The 18,058-nt window shown below is 43.2% G+C and overlaps 3 protein-coding genes across 6 annotated transcripts in view; 2 read left to right on the forward strand and 1 right to left on the reverse strand.

Annotated features, from left to right (window-relative positions):
* The window catches only part of ripor3 (RIPOR family member 3), a 31,164-nt gene extending 26,211 nt beyond the window's left edge, over positions 1-4,953 (forward strand). For both annotated transcript variants that reach the window (XM_062409760.1, XM_062409767.1), the window contains exons 23-26: positions 2,245-2,447; positions 2,718-2,801; positions 2,912-3,002; positions 3,083-4,953. In XM_062409760.1, the coding sequence (XP_062265744.1) occupies positions 2,245-2,447; positions 2,718-2,801; positions 2,912-3,002; positions 3,083-3,183 (479 nt within the window). In that variant the 3' untranslated portion in view covers positions 3,184-4,953. The remainder of the gene's footprint in view (positions 1-2,244; positions 2,448-2,717; positions 2,802-2,911; positions 3,003-3,082) is intronic.
* Positions 4,954-5,606: 653 nt separating this feature from the next.
* On the reverse strand, positions 5,607-9,221 carry blcap (bladder cancer associated protein). Of its 3 annotated transcripts, none has more exons than XM_062410973.1 (2): positions 9,078-9,221; positions 5,607-7,530 (listed from the first exon to the last, which is right to left on the reverse strand). In XM_062410973.1, the coding sequence occupies exon 2, from the start codon at positions 7,329-7,331 to the stop codon at positions 7,068-7,070; it is 264 nt and encodes an 87-aa protein (XP_062266957.1). In that variant the 5' UTR covers positions 7,332-7,530; positions 9,078-9,221; the 3' UTR covers positions 5,607-7,067. The 3 variants fall into 3 exon arrangements, with proteins under 3 accessions (XP_062266957.1, XP_062266974.1, XP_062266966.1); XM_062410990.1 differs by lacking the exon at positions 9,078-9,221 and adding an exon at positions 8,928-8,950; XM_062410982.1 differs by lacking the exon at positions 9,078-9,221 and adding an exon at positions 8,556-8,861.
* Positions 9,222-10,364: 1,143 nt separating this feature from the next.
* On the forward strand, positions 10,365-17,739 carry LOC133972583 (zinc finger protein 25-like). Its single transcript, XM_062410118.1, has 2 exons — positions 10,365-10,729; positions 14,886-17,739. The coding sequence occupies exons 1-2, from the start codon at positions 10,465-10,467 to the stop codon at positions 16,553-16,555; spliced, it is 1,935 nt and encodes a 644-aa protein (XP_062266102.1). The 5' UTR covers positions 10,365-10,464; the 3' UTR covers positions 16,556-17,739.
* Positions 17,740-18,058: the final 319 nt, after the last annotated feature.

Raw genomic sequence — 18,058 nt, forward strand, 5'->3', positions numbered from 1 at the left:
CCTCTGCAGCAAATGTCTTCATTGGACATTTTAGAGACAAAGCTGCAAACACAAGTTCTCACACTCTTCTGCTCCTTTTCTTCAGGTTCCTCCTCCCGCTTTTATTTTGAAATTAGAGACCATGGAGCAGGAGACTCGTTGTTTAGAAACTAAATCAGTCAGAGTTATTTCTAGGATCACAAGTGACAGGTGTCCACAGTTTGTGTTCATAGAAATGTACAAATGTTTGTGTATTCATGTGTGTATATACAGTGTGTGTGTGTGTGTGTGTGTGTGTGTGTGTGTGTGTGTGTGTGTGTGTGTGTGTGTGTGTGTGTGTGTGTGTGTGTGTGTGTGTGTCTTCTGGTATCAGTTGTGTGTTTGAGGAATGTCGCTGCGGTTCCCCTACAGAGCTTGAGAATCTGAGAACGTTCCAGAAATTCCAGCATATTAAAGGAATCTGGACCATCTGTCAACGTTAGTGCCAAATGGTCACGCCAAACTGTGTGTGTGTGTGTGTGTGTGAGTGTGAGTGTGTTTGTGTGTGTGTGTGTGTGTGTGTGTGTGTGTGTGGTTGCTTTCCCTTGAAGGCTCGTTAAAGTTTCAACAGCCACATGATTCATCTAATTACTAAAATATGTTCAGATATAAAGACACAAAAAACACTTCCTTCCTTCCTTCCTTCCTTCCTTCCTTCCTTCCTTCCTTCCTTCCTTCCTTCCTTCCTTCATCCCTCCCTCCCTCCCTTCCTTCCTTCCTTCCTTCCTTCCTTCCTTCCTTCCTTCCTTCCTTCCTCCCTCCCTCCCTCCCTCCCTCCCTTCCTTCCTTCCTTCCTTCCGTCCTTTCCTTTTCTTTCCTTTCCTTTCCTTTCCTTTCCTTCCTTCCTTCCTTCCTTCCTTCCTTCCTTCCCTGACTCCTTCCTTCCTCCCTCCCTCCCTCCCTCTCTCTCTCTCTTCCTTCCTGCCTTCCTTCCTTCCTTCCTTCCTTCCTTCCCTGCTTCCTTCCTTCCTTCCTTCCTTCCTTCCTCCCTCCCTTCCTTCCTTCCTTCCTTCCTTCCTTCCTTCCTTCCTTCCTCCCTCTCTTCGTTCCTTTGTTCCTTCCTTCCTTCTTTCCTCTCTTCCTTCCTCCCTCCCTCCCTCCCTCCCTCCCTCCCTTCCTTCCTTCCTTCCTTCCCTCGCTCCTTCCTTCCTCCCTCCCTCCCTTCCTCCCTCCCTCTCTCTCTCTTCCTTCCTTCCTTCCTTCCTTCCTTCCCTGCTTCCTTCCTTCCTTCCTTCCTTCCTTCCTCCCTCCCTTCCTTCCTTCCTTCCTTCCTTCCTTCCTTCCTTCCTTCCTTCCTTCCTTCCTTCCCTCGCTCCTTCCTTCCTCCCTCCCTCCCTCCCTCTCTTCGTTTCTTCCTTCCTTCCTTCCTCCCTTCCTCTCTCCCTCTCTCCCTCCCTCCCTCCCTCCCTCCCTCCCTCCCTTCCTCCCTCCCTCCCTCCCTCCCTCCCTTCCTTCCTTCCGTCCTTTCCTTTCCTTTCCCTTTCTTTCCTTTCCTTTCCTTTCCTTTCCTTCCTTCCTTCCTTCCTTCCCTCCCTCCCTCCCTCGCTCCTTCCTTCCTTCCTTCCTTCCTCCCTCCCTCTCTCCCTTCCTTCCTCCCTCCCTCTCTTTCTCTCTCTCTCCCTTCCTTCCTTCCTTCCTTCCTTCCTTCCCTGCTTCCTTCCTTCCTTCCTTCCTTCCTCCCTCCCTTCCTTCCTTCCTTCCTTCCCTCGCTCCTTCCTTCCTCCCTCCCTCCCTCCCTCTCTTCGTTTCTTCCTTCCTTCCTTCCTCCCTCCCTCCCTCCCTTCCTCCCTTCCTTCCTTCCTTACGTCTGCTGTTTATTAACCTGATGAACGTCTACCTGGCGCAGCACTGCTCATATAAAACTGTTAAAACAACAGGTCCCTGATCACTGGCCGATCTTCCAGTCTGAGATCAGTCTTGGCGTTTGTTTTAACAGCACTTTGAACCCCAGGCGGGCGGAGCTTACTGCCCAGACTGTGCCAGGAGAATAGTATAAAATGTGATTAACTTTTCTGAGATGCAAAAGCTGCTGTTATGCCAAATGCTCTTACATAAGAAACAACACACAGCTGTTACTGAGCTGCACAGCGAGAACCAGGTCTTGGTTTTACTCCAAGTGCAGGAGCATGAAGAGGGGAAATAAAAATCCAATTTCTCAAGTTTAACCTCTTTTCAAGGTCAAGAATTGATAAAGATCATGTGACCTGACCCACTGTTGTGTTCCAGAGTACTTCCTGTCGGCCCTGAGGAGCCCCAAACGGCGGCGAGCTTTAAACAAACTGAGGGGGCGGGGCATCACAGAGCTCCTCCCACTGGGCTGCACGCTGCAGACCCTCGCCGCCCTGCAGGTCGACCCCAACCACAAAGTCTGCAAGGCGGCTGCCAGCTGCCTGTGCAGAGCTGCAGGCTGCAAGGCCTTCAGGAGCAAGGTACAGGAAGCTGTCCCACGAGAAATCCTCCAAATCCTCAATCTCTGTTTTACAAGGTCAAGAATCAAACTTTAAATCTGCTGATAGGAAAATTACAGATGAGAAAAACACTGCTGTGCAACTTAGTTCCTGTCTAATCTAAATATCCAACAAACCCAGATAACCTCCTTGGCCGAGGTGATAACACGTGTGTAGAAGAGCTTATCTGTGGGTTTCACGCCTGAAACAAACTGACACGTCTGTCACGTGTCTGTTGTTCTTCCTCTCCAGGCGCTGGTTTACTACACAGAGAGTTTGAAAAGCACTGAGGTTCAAATCCAGCACGGCGCCTGTCTGGCTCTGAAATGCCTCAGGGTGAGGGACGCACATTTTACAAGCTGTCTGCAGACACACACACAGAGACGTGTAGTGTTTTGATCACTGTCTGGTGCGTGTGTGTGTGTGTGTGTGTGTGTGTGTGCCAGGCGACAGAGTGTGTGGACCACATAGCAGATTTGTGGAGATCAGCGGATGAGGATCTCCGCGGCGCTGCCAGACAGACCGTCCTCTCTTTTGGTGAAAACAATGACTCCCTCTTCATTCCGCAGCTGAACCGTTTCTACTCGATGGTGTTTAACTCGTTTCCTTGTCTGCAGGTAAGAAGGGCTTCTCCGCCTTCCAGAGGATGGAGCAGCTGTACACGGAGATGCAGGAGGAGGCTTTTCAGAACCAAGAGACGGAGATCACGATTCTATAGGAAGCTGTTTTTATTTAAAAACAAAAGATGAAACATGAAGAATCTCAACGATCCTGAGTTTCAGGACGAGAGAGGAGAGGTCTACGAGCCTGCACTGAAGGACAAAGCCTCTTATTCTGAAAACCTTCATAATAAAGGTGATGTGAGCAGAGGAAGAGCCGATGATGGACAGACTGTCCAGTCAGAAAAGTCGCTTTTACTGGGACTTGATTTCAGTCAAATATGAAAAATAATGTTCAAAAATAAAAACAATCTGTTGTGTTACAATCTACTTAAGTTTTTTAACCAGATAAGAAAATGATTCCTGCTTATCCAGAGTTGGGACCATTTCTGTGGGCCAAAAAATCGGAGATTTCACGAATAACGAAATTATTATAACTTTATTCTAACACTTTTACGACAATATTCTAGTTCTAATATTAGGACTTAATTCTCATTACAACTTTATTACTGTGATTCTACAATTTCATTTTTGGAATATTCAAACTTTTTATACGTAATATTCAAATTGTATTTTGTAATATAACAACTTTATGCTGCATTATATTAAGACTTTATTATGAAGAGCTCTGATTTGTTTTCCTTTGAGTTGTGCTAATACTCGGTTGTAAATCTCAATGGTTGTTTCACTGGAAAATGAAGAAAACATTTTATTTCCACAAATGTGTGTTTGAGGGAAATAATGTACAAACAAATGTGTGGTTATCTGGCTGCAGCTGCTGCAGGTGAAGAGCTGCGGAACGAGTGGACTTTGATTTGAGACACAAACACAGGGGACATTCACACAAAGGACAAACGTTTTTGTCTTAATCTCCTTTTTCAAGCATAATTTGTAAATATAATTTTAGTCTCAATTAACAAGTTTGCTACAAACTACGGTTCAGAGCTAAAAAATAAGGACACAACTATTGTCACTGATCAATATTTAAACCTCATGAACTGTGTTTCTCTAGAAAAAAGAAAACTCTTTAGTTTCCCATGTGGTTGTTGTTGAAGCTCACCTGAGACACAGAGGCGGGTGCTGCCCTCTGCTGGCTGCTCAGGGAACCAGATGTTTGGGTGGGGCCCTGACCTCCGGATGCTCTGTCCATCAGACTGAGGTCAAACTGACCCGGGACCCAAGATATTCACAGACTGTGTGTCGGGTCCTAAAGTGTCATGGCAAGACGATGGTTGAGTTCTCTATCTGGAGGAAGTCGTGGAGCCTGCTTCACGTTTCAGGAGGTTTTTTCCTGTTTGAGTGCAAAAGATATGCTACTCCAAAAACGTCACTACGATTGAATCATTATTTATGTTATGCGTAAATGAGGCAGGATCTAAATGTTCAGCAGTTCAGTTGTGTTGTCTTCGTCCTGCAGGAACACACGCTGCAGATTCTGCTTATTCTTAATCGGTATATGTTCTTTTCATAGAGTTGAGATGAGGAGTTGAAATAAGGAGATAAGGAGTGGAAATAAGGAGGTGAGGAGATAAGATGAGGAAATGATGGGTGGTTGGTGGAACAGATAATAATAAGAAAAATTAGAAAGCAAAAGTACAAATACTACAATGTAGAAACACTGCGCTACTACGAGCAGAAATACAAAAGTATTACCGGCCAAATGTACTTTAAATACCGAAAGTAAAAAACACTTGTTATACACAGCGACTCATTTCTGAATATCTGCTTGTAGTTATTTTTGGTTTGAATCTTAAAAACTCCGATTTTGACCGAGATAATGCATAATCTGCATTTCATAAATCAAAATAAATCATTCTGTCGTCGTGGAATCACAAAAGACTTCCTGAATGGCACATCCAGCTCAGTTTCATATCGTTTCCTCATCTTGTATCATTATGACTATCCTAATATATATTTAATGTCCCATTTATACTTTCTAATACCATAGAATGTGAATTAAAACCAGTTTATTCTATAATTTACTTGTTAATGACACATTCTGCTTTGAAAGATGTTTCATATTATGGTTTGCCTATGGGAATTTCTTTAGTTACTTTTAAATTAATTCCACCGTATAGAGTAAATAAGTAGAAAGTAATTCAATTTACTACAAGCAGCCACATTTCAGGACATCTCAACTCCTTAGCTACATTCATTTGATCGTTGAAGTTTCTAAATCTTATAAATTATGAAGCACTGATTAATTTAAATACCAAATACTGTTTACAATATCACATGAAACAATTAACTGAGTGTTAACTTTTGAAAAACAGATTAATCAAAGTAAGCAAAAGAGAAAGTTTTAACGCTCCAGGTTCTGAAAAGTGAGAATTGAACTTATTGTCTGACTTCAAATTATTTTCTGATGAAAACAATCAATAGAGAAAATAATCAGGATTTAAAAAAAATAATTTTAGACCAAACTCAACTTAAAAATAATTTAAAGAAACCCAATAACAAACTCGACTTATCACAGTTTAAACATGTTGAGAGGAAAAAACTTTATTTAAATTAAAACCAAATCAATCAGGTAGCAGTGAGCATAATGTGCACTACTACACAAGGCTACACACACACACACACACCATTAGGTACACAGTGTAAACACCGTAGCCTGTGTCCGACAGGGCATCATAACACTCAGCAGTGACACACACACACACACACGCTCTGATCACCAGTAAACTTTTCGATAACAACGGAATTTCCGCAGCCAGTGCTCTGTATTGCTTATTTTTGCTGGAAATACTGCCCCCTGCTGCTTGTTTCCATGCGTCAACAAGTTGTTTTTTGCGCACATCAGCATGACTTGATCACACACACAGAGAAAAACCCAACACACCTATCACACAACACACAAACCTTTCATTCACCCTAAACACACACACAGATTTGTACACCCTTTGGAAACTTTCGGCATTTTGTTTAAACTCACTAAATTCTGTGTGTGAACTTAATACACAAAACAGAAAAAATAACGTCAACCCATGCGCGATGAAGAACAGCAAAAAGAACAAATAAAGATCCAATGGTAAGTCTGGTGGATCGGGGACTTTCCCTCGAAGGCGGGAGGAGTAGGATGAGCGGAGAGGAGCAGCTGCAGAGCCTGCTGGGTAATAACGACAGGACAGTTCCTCAGCATTATTACGTGGTCTGAGTTTCGTGTGTGTTTGTGTGTGTGTGTGCGTGTGTGTGTGTGTGAGTGGCAATGCGGCAAAGGAGGAATTATTCACAGCATAGTTATTGATTGTCCAGTGTTCCGTGTGCTCTCCTTGTGAAGGGTAGCATTCCGTGTGCAGAGAGAGAGTTGGGATGGTTGGACTCTGAGAGGCAGGCCGACTCCACCAGGTACAGAAAGCTTGCGGACAACTGCGAGGACTGAGAGTGAAAACTCAAATCGCCCGAGCTCCGTCTGGAGAGTTCCTCGGGGGCAGGTGGACTGAGGCCGAAGACCCTGCAGGTTTTTGGAGAAGTTCTGGTTGAAGTAGAGAGGAACCAGGCAACTGAAACCCAGTGGCCACAATGACCCCCTCTGATACCTGTGGTGTATTTATATATATATTTGTTATTATCGTCTGGTTTTCATTCAAATGCTGGAATGAAAGATTCAGAAAATAAAATTCTTCTCTCCTCAAGTCAACACGCTGCCGTCTCCTCCGAAGTAGCTTCTCCCTCCTCTCCTCCGGCCACCTCAGATTTAAGTCAGTTTTTTGACAGCATAAAAAAACCAAACCCCCCCCCCAGCCTCTGTGGCAGTATCAGTTTTTTCAGCAGAACAACCCTCCAGCCTCCATTCAGCGCCTCCTCCTCTCCACCCTCCAACCCCTAAAAGTGGGGTCCGTCCCCTCTGATATCATGGCAGTATCATTCTACAGTAATTCTCCAGCAAGCCCCATCACCCCCCTCCCAGCCCTCCCCGATATCTCTCCCCGTCTATTCCCTCCTAGGTTCCGACTATGGCTGGGTCGTGGGCAGCGTCCGGCAGCGCGGTGTCCTGGCAGTGGTACAGGAAGCAGTTTCCCCAGCAGCTATAGCAGATGAGGAAAAGGGCAGCGAGGAAGACCAAGGCGCAGATGGTGCAGGGCTTCCTCTCCAGCAGGAAGCTGAGCAGGTAGAAGCCCATGAACATGGAGTGGTTGAACCACAGCGCCGGGTTGAGTGGCTTGGGGATGAGCAGCACGGGGAGCAGCCATTGTAGACAATACATCGTCTCTCTTTGTTGAAGGACGTTGGCAGAGGATCTTCTGCGGCGCGAGCACCGTTCACTCACAGATTGATAGAAGGATGTGTCGGGGGGGTCAGCCCTACACAGATGGTGCGATGTGGAGGAGTCGTTTTACCCGACTGAGCTGCAGTGATGCAGAGACAGGTCGAGGAAGTCAGAGGCTGCTGTCGTCAAGTCATCCCTGGAGACAGCAGAGGACAGAGAAGTCAAACCACGGAGGAGGTCAACATTTTAACAGTCTCTTCAAACCGGAGCTGAAATAAACATCGTTATCAACTATTAATTGTTTGCTCCACAAAGAATTTGCAGCAAACGCTCACAAGTGAGAGGATGAGAAAAAGTTTGATGACGATAAATAATGAAACCAACTTCTCCATTCATTATGGAATTGACTGCATCAGATACAGTTCAAACATCTTTTCTGTGACTGTATTACTGCTCTAGGAAAATAATGATCCAAGTATATAAATACTATGAGAATGTTTATTCTAACTTTAAATACAGAGAGTGGAAGAAGCCACATTCGTACGCTTCTTCACATTCTACATGTTAAAACGTGATCAAATGGTTTAGTTCTGAGCTGAAATAATTTGTCAATTAGATAATTGACTTATTATTGTTCAAGGTTTGTTTTAAAGCAAAAGACATTAGACATCAACATAAACTGGACATTGGCTTTGAAAAGACGCAGGTGTTTCCAGGACATGTGTCTCTGGACCTGCAGGATGACATTGCTGTCTTAGACTCGGACAGTTGGGACTACTCATCGTCTCCCACACTTCAGGAACCATCTAACCAACTATTTGCATGGGTTACTTCCTAGTAAAGGGCCTGGGTGCTGCAGGCTAGCCTCTCAGCTAACGTCACTACCTGCTGTCGCGTGGACATATGACGTGTGGGAGAACGAACTGATCACATGCAGGCGATTTTTGCATCTAATTCTGACTGAGAGTCGAACCAACATGAGTTCGAATCTGCACCAACAACGTGCGGAAGTGATCGAAGGACGGAAAGTTCCGTGTGGGGAACAGCTGCCTCACGTTGCTCCCTGTGATGCTAACACAAGGATTACAGATATAGTAAACACTGACGTCGCGCCACAGCTAGCTGCAGCTAACTGCTAACTCACTCAAACAGCACAACACGCAGTTCTTTTTCTTTACGCACAGATCTGGACGCTAATTGAAAGGCGTGTCTAATGCTAACCTGTGTTCACAATTGAAAACCACAGCGATGCACCGTTTACCAGCAGAGAAACTGGGTTCAGAGGCGAGTGGAGCCACGGATCACCTCGGTCGCGAGTGTAAGAGAATAGAACCCGTTAATTAAAAGGCTATTTGCCGGTAGTTTATCGTGACTTCCAGTCGCGGTGGGCGGCAACCTCCGTTAGCAGTGTGAGCTAGCTCTAAAATAAGAAGCTTTTCTAACACATGGCCTCCGTGGTTCCGCGCGTTGATTGAGACTCAGACATCTCCGCGTTTAGATGCTTTAATTTCATCTCCAGCACGCGCGCACACGCACACAACCCGCCATGTTTGCCTCGACTGTTTCCTCCGCGGACCAGAGAACAACGCGTACCGGAGGCTAGCTGGCTAACTAGCTTGAAAACACAACAAAAGGTGTTCCCGGTGTTTTCGAGGCGTTCAGAGTCAAACTGTGGCGGTTCAGCATCAGAAACGTCCCGTGGTGATGTGCAGCGTCTGTGTGGGTGTTGGAATGTCAACTGACCTGACTCCTGTCGGGCTCATTCTACCACAACCGACTGCGTACGTAGCTGCTAACCACCGACCAGCTAGCAGGCGTTAGCGCTGGCGCGGAAGGACCCCTGGTGCAAAGAGGTTTAGGAGCCTGAGATCTGCCTGAATGAATTCATCTTTACCTGTGCATCAGACAGGAAATCCTGCAGATTGTTTCCATTCTTTCTCAACTCCAGGTTAAAAACACACTATTACTGTATTACTGCCATAAGAATATATAGTATAGTAATGTATTATAACTATATGAACTAATGCATAATCTGCATGATGTTTCTCACTCAAACAGCTCCAGGTTAAAAATAAAGTACAATGAAATGTTGTTCACAAGGTGTAGGGACACTGTACCCTTATTTGGTCACTTAATAAGGCCCCAGCACCATCGTATTGTATTTCGAAGGATTTGTATTTTCCTTTTGGGGCTTTTCTGGGCCTAGACATGCTCAAATTGTTACCAAAGTTTGCAGGAATTTCAAAACCCCAAAAAGTCATTGTAATCTGGAGTCATTTGAAATGGACGTGGAAAAATGGCTCAACAGCGCCATCTAAGGAAAACCAGTTAGCTTTCACCGATCTTCACACAAATCGTAGCCCAGGTGTATCATGACCAGACAAACAAAAAAGGAAAATTGGAACTCTGACGAATTTGTCCCAGGGCTTTCATCACATCAACTTCATATTGACCTTGTCATTTCAACGATATGGAGATATAAACTACCTCGGTATATTTGATTTGATCACACAGTGATTTAATCACATCAAGATTCAAGATTTGTATTATCAAATGCACAACAATAACATTAAGCAGTCGCTGGCAGTGCAATGCTTGAGTCACAGGCTCTCTTCTAGCAATGAGTGATGTGCAATTGATAGCGTGGACCGGAAGCCGGCAAGGATCGACATCGCCTGATGGACGCAGGAAGTGAAGCGTTTGGGCTTGTCGCAGACGGCAAAACGCTTTATCCATTTTATTTTCAATGTTTTATAGAGGAAAGGAAGAAAGTGGGACATAATCTGATTAAGATATAAGATACAAATTTCCTCAGAGGGGTACCATAAGGACTCAAACAATGTTGACTAGTCAACATTTTGTGCTCAGTTCAAAATGAGACGAGACGCTCCCAATCTCATTAGCACATGGACACAGAAACACAAACAAATATATGTAAAATAAATTTAAAACATTTATTTCTTTATTTATTTATATATCATGTATCGTCTTCCATATTTTCTACTGTACAGTATCAGGACTTTAGTTTCCTCCTCGTCCTCCAGTCCAGCAGGCGTCACTGTTGTCTCTGTTTCCTGCCGCTGGATCGCTTTGTCCGCTCCGAGACTCAAAGTGCGCAAAGAGGAGGAAGATGTCCGACGTGCAGCTGCTGCGGGTGTCGGTACATGAGCGGATCAGCGCCGTCGCCGAAGACTTTCTACTGCAGCTGGAGAAAGGAGGAGAAACGGCTCGAGTCCCGGCTCTGAGAGCAATGCTAACCGAGCGGCTAACGGCTGCGGGGGAGGAGATCCTGGCGGTGTTCGAAGACAAAATGGAGCGGTCCGAGCGGGAGATCTGCCGCGAGAGGAGGCTGCTGGAGGCCGTGATGATGCCCGAACTCCGGCTGCACCGAGTTGGTGAGTCCCTCGAGGAGCCGCTCACAGGCTATCGCTAGCAAGCTTCAGCTCTTCTAACGTTAGCTAGCTTCAGCTCTGCTCACGTTAGCTAGCTTCAGCTCTGCTAACACGAGTTGATCCAACAAACACTCCTTGGCTTAAAGGGAACGATACGTTTAAAACGATGTCTGTTTTGTGAAGTTGATGGAAAGTGTAGATCAGAGGACCAGGAGCTCTGTCTCAGCTCAGCTTCGTGCATTTTGGCTCCTTTTGTGTATAAAGTTCTCCAGACGGCTTCGTCTCATCCTGAACAACAGACACATATTGTGTGAATACTTATGAAACTGGTGTATTTTTGCTGTGACACATAGATAGAATAGAATACATCCATGTATGTCAAAGCAACACTTTTCCTGAACTGGAGAATCTGGGTTTTATTCAAATACTAAAACTGGTTTATAGGTTTACACATTTGCTCTGGCCCGCTCCCTAACACGACAGGTGAGGACATGTTTTGCTGCATGTTGTCTTTTACCCGCTGGCTGCCCAGGTGCTGTCCTGTCAACGGTTCCGGGCTTTGTAGATAATTGGCAAACTTTTTGAGGTCTTGTTAGGAGAGACGGCGTTCATCCCACTTGGGATGGAGCAGCGCTCTTATCTAGGAATATTACTCAGTCTATTACATGACAACCCAGAGTTGGGACCAGGAAGCAGAGCTGCAGTGCTACACACTTCTCGGTTTTCCCTCTGTCACACAACCACAACCCCATAGAGACTGGGTCTGCCCCCCGTCCGATTCAATTGTTTAAATTAAACAATAACAAAGGGAGAATTCCAGACAAAAAGCTAATACAAATTATCAGAACCTCTGCAACAACGCAGGAAACTAAGACTTTTAAATGTGGTCTCTTTAAATTATTATTGTTGATGACTTTAATATTTATGTTGAAAATAATAAAGATAAACTTAGCGTAGCATTTATTTTGATACTAGACTCAATTGGTTTCAGTCAGTGTGTAAAACAACCTACTCATTTTAAATTCCACACACAGAATTTAAAATGTAACAGTACTTCCGCGCAATCCAATTCTATCAGACCATAATTTACTAACCTTCGATTTTTCATTATCTAAATATAGGCCACTAATAAACACATTTTCCAGATATTTACCTGATTGTGCTGTAGCTAAATTTAAGGAAATAATTTCGTATTATCCGTCTATACAAACAACAAATTCATTAAAAACCGAGCTCTAAGGAGATTGACCATCTCGTCGATAGCTCTGCAGACTCATTACAATTTAACATTAGACTCTAACTTCCTTGGTATAATTCCAAGACGCATGAGTTAAAACAAGTATCAAGAAAACTAGAAAGGAAGTGGGGCTCCAACAACCGTGTTGAAAATCTCCTAGACTGGAATAAACAACCCCAGGTTTCTCTTCAGCACTGTAGCCAGGCTGACAGTGAGTCACACCGTCACCGAACCCACTATTCCTCAATCATAAGTAGCAATATCTTTATTGCTACTTAATGATTTTCGATCAGTTCTAATTGCAGACTCTCCTCCACTTATTCTGCATCCATTGAAAACGGAGCCGCAAACAGTCTTCTTGGAGGACTGTTTGCTTCTTGGAAGAATTTTGGAAGCGCTGACTGAATTCTGTCATGAGAGATGTTTTCACAGACACTTATTCTCCCATTTAAGCAGAGAGCTTGGCATTTGGATCGCATTTGAATTCGGTCAGCGTGGGGAAGTGCGCTACATTGCAGTCAGTTGCGCAGTTGTGACACGGAGAGACGGAGCTTCACACGAATGCTTTCATGTGCGCATACATCTTCGGTTCAGCCATTTCTGGTGACCCTGAGCAGATTTCTTCTTTGATTGCTTGCTTTGTTCAAGACCCTTGAACAAGGCAGTGGCGCCATCTAGTGGTTGAACTAAGAAGTGCAATACAGTGGGCCATTGATTGCTTAAAACAGAGGTTATAATACTTGGCCCTAAACACCTTAGAGATACATTATCTAATGATATAGCTGCGCTAGACGACGTTGCCCTTGCTTCCAATGAAACAGTCAGGAACTTGGGAGTGATCTTCGATCCCGATTTATCCTTTAATTCTCACTTAAAACAAATTTCTAGGACCGCTTTTTTCCACTTGCGTAATTTCAGAATTATTTTTATTGCCATGTATATTTGCACATACAGGAAATTGCCTTGGTGTGGTTGATGCACTTTACAAACAACAAATTAAAAACAACAATAGCGAACAAAATAACAATATAAAAAAAATCTATATATACAGTTAAAGAGTACGTGTCCTTTCACAAAAAGATGCAGAAGAACTAGTCCATGCCTTTGTTACATCCAGACTGGATTATTGGAATTCATTATTATCAGGCTTCAGCAGTAAGTCGTTAAAGACTCTGCCGCTTGTCAAAAATGCCGCAGCACGTTCCCTGACGAGAACCAAGAGAAGAGAGCACATCTCTCCAGTATTGGCATCGCTACACTGGCTTCCAGTTAAATCTAGAATAGAATTTAAAATTCTCCTCCTCACCTTCAAGGCCCCTTTTACCTAAAGAGCTGTTAGTTCCTTATCAACCCCCTAGAGCACTCCGCTCCCAATTCTAGCTTACTTGTCGTCCCTTAAGTTTCTAAAAGTAGAGTTTGAGCCACAGCTTTGGTTGGGAATGTGGGATAGTGTTAGAACTGGTCCACCGTCTGTCGAATCTGCAGTAAAAGTCATTCAGGTCGTTGGCAAGTGTAAGGTCTTCCACAGAGTGGGTGGATTTGGTTTCGCAGCCGGTGATCACCCGAAGGCCTTTCCAGACAGACGAGGAGTTGTTGGCTGCAAATTGTTGTTCCAGCTTCTTGGACTACTGTCGTTAGAGCTCCTTAATCTCCTTGCCAAACGAGTATTTAGTCTGAACCTATCTATGTCTTCGATCTTGAAGGCTACCTCTTTCTCTAAACGAAGCTGTTGGAGTTTTGCTGTGAACCAGGGCTTGTCTGTGTAAGTCACCCTGGTGCGTGTTGGAATACATCTGTCCTCACAAGAGCTGCTGTATGACGTCTCAGCATCTGTGTTTTTGTCCAGGCTGTTGGAAGCAGTTCTAAACATGTTCCAGTCAGTGTTGTCAAGGCAGTCACGCAGCTCCTCCACAACTTATCTGCTGCTCAAGTTCTAGGATCTCAGCACAGCAGGTTTACAAAGTTTAAGTTTCTGTCTGTAAGCCGGGATCAGATTAATAAGAGCGTGGTTGGATAGACCCAGAAGAGCGCAGGAAACTGCATGATACGCCTTGCTGATGGTACTGTAGCAGTGGTCCAGAGTATTCTCACCCCTAGTCTGGCAAATGACTTACTGTTTGTATTCGGGGAGTTTGTGGAAAAAGTTCCCCTTATTAAAGTCCCCAAGGGAAATAACAGGGGAATACGTGTTCTCTCTCCCTCTCTCCACTCCAAGTATCTGTTAAGCAGCTCTTACATTGTAAAAATAATCCAAGTTAAGTCGCAATAAATTGAATAAAACACAGAAGCGCGCACCGACACACCGAGGCGGCATCATATAGTTAAGATGATCCCTGCTATTCCAGTCTATTGCTATTCCATTGCACATGTTGATAATCGTAGTATATTACACTTGCGGTTCTGTCTCGCTCCAGATGCCACCTTGAGAAATCTCCCTTGGATGCTCCAGCTTCAAGAGCTCGTGCATCACGATTGTGCTGCTGTGATCATTTTGGATTTGCAGAGTTTACAGAGAAACATGTTGTTTGGTCTCCGTCTTAAAACCTCCAACACTTAAGATGATCCTGGGCTATTTGTTTCCTGGCTTCAGTTTGCTCTTTTAATGAATAAAAGCTTTAACTCCACGCAGCCATCTTCCTTCCTCCTAATGACGTCATCACTAGAAGACCAGACAGAGATGAGAAGAGGGTTTGTGGTGATAAGAGCTAAAGAGCTGAAAAAAGCTTAACCCACTAACCGCCACTCGCCCTGCTCTGATCTGCTAGTGTCCTGATTTGTGTATTTGACCTCAAAATATAAAACCTTTTACTGGTAACTATGACCTACCTCAACATCTCTGCTTCCTGAGTGTGATCCTTCAAAAATAATATTCAACATTAAACATCACAACTTTTTGTAAACATGTTTTTTTTTGTCCTGCAGACATACAGCAGCTGATGGTGAATAAAGAAGAGGTTCCCCCTAAGCAGCAGCAGTGGAGCCCCATTGTGGACCAGGCGGACCCAGAGCCCCCCCACATTAAAGAGCAACAGGAGGAACAGTGGACCAATCAGGAGGGAGAGCAACTTCAACAACTTGAGCAGGCTGATATAAAGTTCACATTGACTGCTGTCACTATGAAGAGTGAAGAAGATGAAGAGAACCCAGAGTTGTCACAGCTTCATCAGAATCAGACTGAGGAGAACAGAGCGGACTGTGGAGAACAAGAACCAGCCAGGAACTCAGGTCCTCATGGACATTTACAACAAGGTACTGAGGACAAGACTGAAGACTCTTCTGAGACTGAGGACAGAGAAGATGATTGGATGCAGACCAGGGAACCTCAGTCTGGTTTAAATTCAAAAAATAACAAAAAGCCTCTAAGTGATATGAAATCATTTGTATGTTCTGACTGTGGTAGAAGATTTCCTCATAAGTGCCGTCTAACTTCACACATGAGGACGCATAGAGGAAAGAAACCGTTTAGCTGCTCAGAGTGTGGTCTAAAATTTAAAGAAGAATGTAATCTAACTTCACATATGAAGACTCATACAGGAAAGAAACTGTTTAGTTGCTCCGAGTGTGGAGAAAGATTCAGAAGAAAGATCCATCTAACTTCACATATGAAGACTCATACAGGAGAGAAACTGTTTAGTTGTTCCGAGTGTGGAGAAAGATTCAGAAGAAAGATCCATCTAACTTCACATATGAAGACTCATACAGGAGAGAAACTGTTTAGTTGTTCCGAGTGTGGAGAAAGATTCAGAAGAAAGATCCATCTAACTTCACATATGAAGACTCATACAGGAGAGAAACTGTTTAGTTGTTCCGAGTGTGGAGAAAGATTCAGAAGAAAGATTGATCTAACTCCACATATGAAGACTCATACAGGAGAGAAACTGTTTAGTTGCTCCGAGTGTGGAGAAAGATTCAGAAGAGAGATCCAACTAACAGTACATATTAAGACTCACCCAGAAGAGAAACTGTTTAGTTGTTCCGAGTGTGGAGAAATTTTCAGAAGAAAGATCCATCTAATTTCACATATGAAGACTCACACAGAAGAGAAACTGTTAAGTTGTTCCGAGTACGGAGAAAGATTCAGACAAAAGATCCATCTAACTGTACATATGAAGATTCACACCGAAGAGAAACCGTTTAGTTGTTCCGAGTGTGGAGAAAGATTCAGAGAAAAGATCCATCTAACTGTACATATGAAGATTCATACAGAAGCGAAACTGTTTGTTCTCCTGGTCCCCCTTGTGGACCAGGAGGACCCAGAGCCCCCCCACATTAAAGAGCAGCAGGAGGAACTGCGGATCAATCAGGAGCGAGAGCAGCTTCAAGAACTTGAGCAGGCTGATATAAAGTTCCCATGGACTGCTGTCCCTATGAATGGTGAAAAAGATGAAGAGCAACCTGAGTTGTCACAGCCTCATCAGAGTCAGACTGAGGAGAACATAGCGGACTGTGGAGAAGAAGAACCAGCCAGGAACTCAGGTCCTGATGGACATTTACAACAAGGTACTGAGGACAAGACTGAAAACTCTTCTGAGACTGAAGGCAGTGAAGATGATTGGATGCAGACATGGGAACCTCAGTCTAGTTTAAATTAAAAAAATAACGAAAAGCCTATAAGTGATATGAAATCATTTGATTGTTATGAGTGTGGAGAAAAATTTGGACGACAGAAGCTTCTAATTTTACACATGAGGATTCATACAAAAGAGAGACTGTTTATTTGCCCCGAGTGTGGAAGCAGATTCTTACAAAGGCGCCTTCTAAATAATCACATGAAGGATCATACAGAAGAGAAACAATTTATAGATAAAAGATTTAGACGAATGGCTGATGCATCTTCATATTATTAGTGAAGGAGAGAATTTCTTTCACCCTAGAAAAAATAACTCATTGAATAACATGAAAGATATCGTTGATATTTTTTGTTTCTACAGATTTGATTTACGCAAGTATTTTTCATAATGTCCTGTGTGTATTGTAAAAAACACGCTCTAAATTAACAGCTGAATATACATAAGAGAAGTCATACTGGAGATAAACTATTAAATTGCTCCTAGGGTTTTAAAATAATTAAACTAATGGGTAATCTAACTGTGTATACGATTAGTCATACAGCAGATCATTATTTTACTTGCTCTCAGTGTGAAAAAAGATATTTCTTGTTCTCACTGATTTATGCCTCATATAATACACACCTATACAGTGAAGGAAATGATACCTTGCAGATTTTGTAAGTTTGACCACTGACTAAAAAATTAACAATCGTTAATGGTAGGTTTATTGTAGCATTGAGAGACAGAATATCAACAAAATCACCAAGCTACCTGCCGATGGTCTTGTAGCCCATTCCAGCCTTGTGCAGGTCTAAAATCTTGTCCCTGGCTTCCTTAGACAGCTCTTTGGTCTTGCCCATGGTGGTGAGGTTGGAATCTGACTGACTGATTCTGTGGTAAGTGTATGAGTTGTATATATGTACAAATAAATATGTATAAATACACATTTATAGCTAAATTTGTATTATCTTAATTGCATTTATTATTACATATATTTTTTGTACAAGTAAACAATATATTCCTAGGTATATAGGAAGCTTGTTAATTAATGACTTATGGAGAAGGGGTGAGATTAAATAAGTTTGTGCTCTTCACTCATTTTGGAATATGTAGATGAAGTCTTGAAGTCTGCTCATAACTAATTGAAAATATATATTTTTCAGTTTATATTTTTTACATGTTGGTGTAAATGTTATTTTTTTATTTGCATGTCCAAACTAAATAAAAATGAATGAAAAAAAAAACTTATGTATGACTGCCAAAAGCAATACAATAACTATATGAAATGACAAGGGGAGCGCGTCCTGCCGGTCTCTTGTGCTGTCAGAAACAGATCATATATACTTCACGTTTAAGAAACTCTATTCCTGAGTTCTCGCTCGGTCCTGAACGCTCTGTAAATCCTGCTGAGCTGCAAAAATGCATTTATATCAGCCTAGTTTATAGGGAAGCCATTTACATAAGTTACTTCAAGAAAAGTCTTAGAAAAAGAGCAAAAACACTGGCAACATATGAATTAAATGAGATTTAAATGTGACCAGCATG

This window comes from Platichthys flesus, chromosome 2, assembly GCF_949316205.1.
Source record: "Platichthys flesus chromosome 2, fPlaFle2.1, whole genome shotgun sequence".
NCBI lineage: Eukaryota > Metazoa > Chordata > Actinopteri > Pleuronectiformes > Pleuronectidae > Platichthys > Platichthys flesus.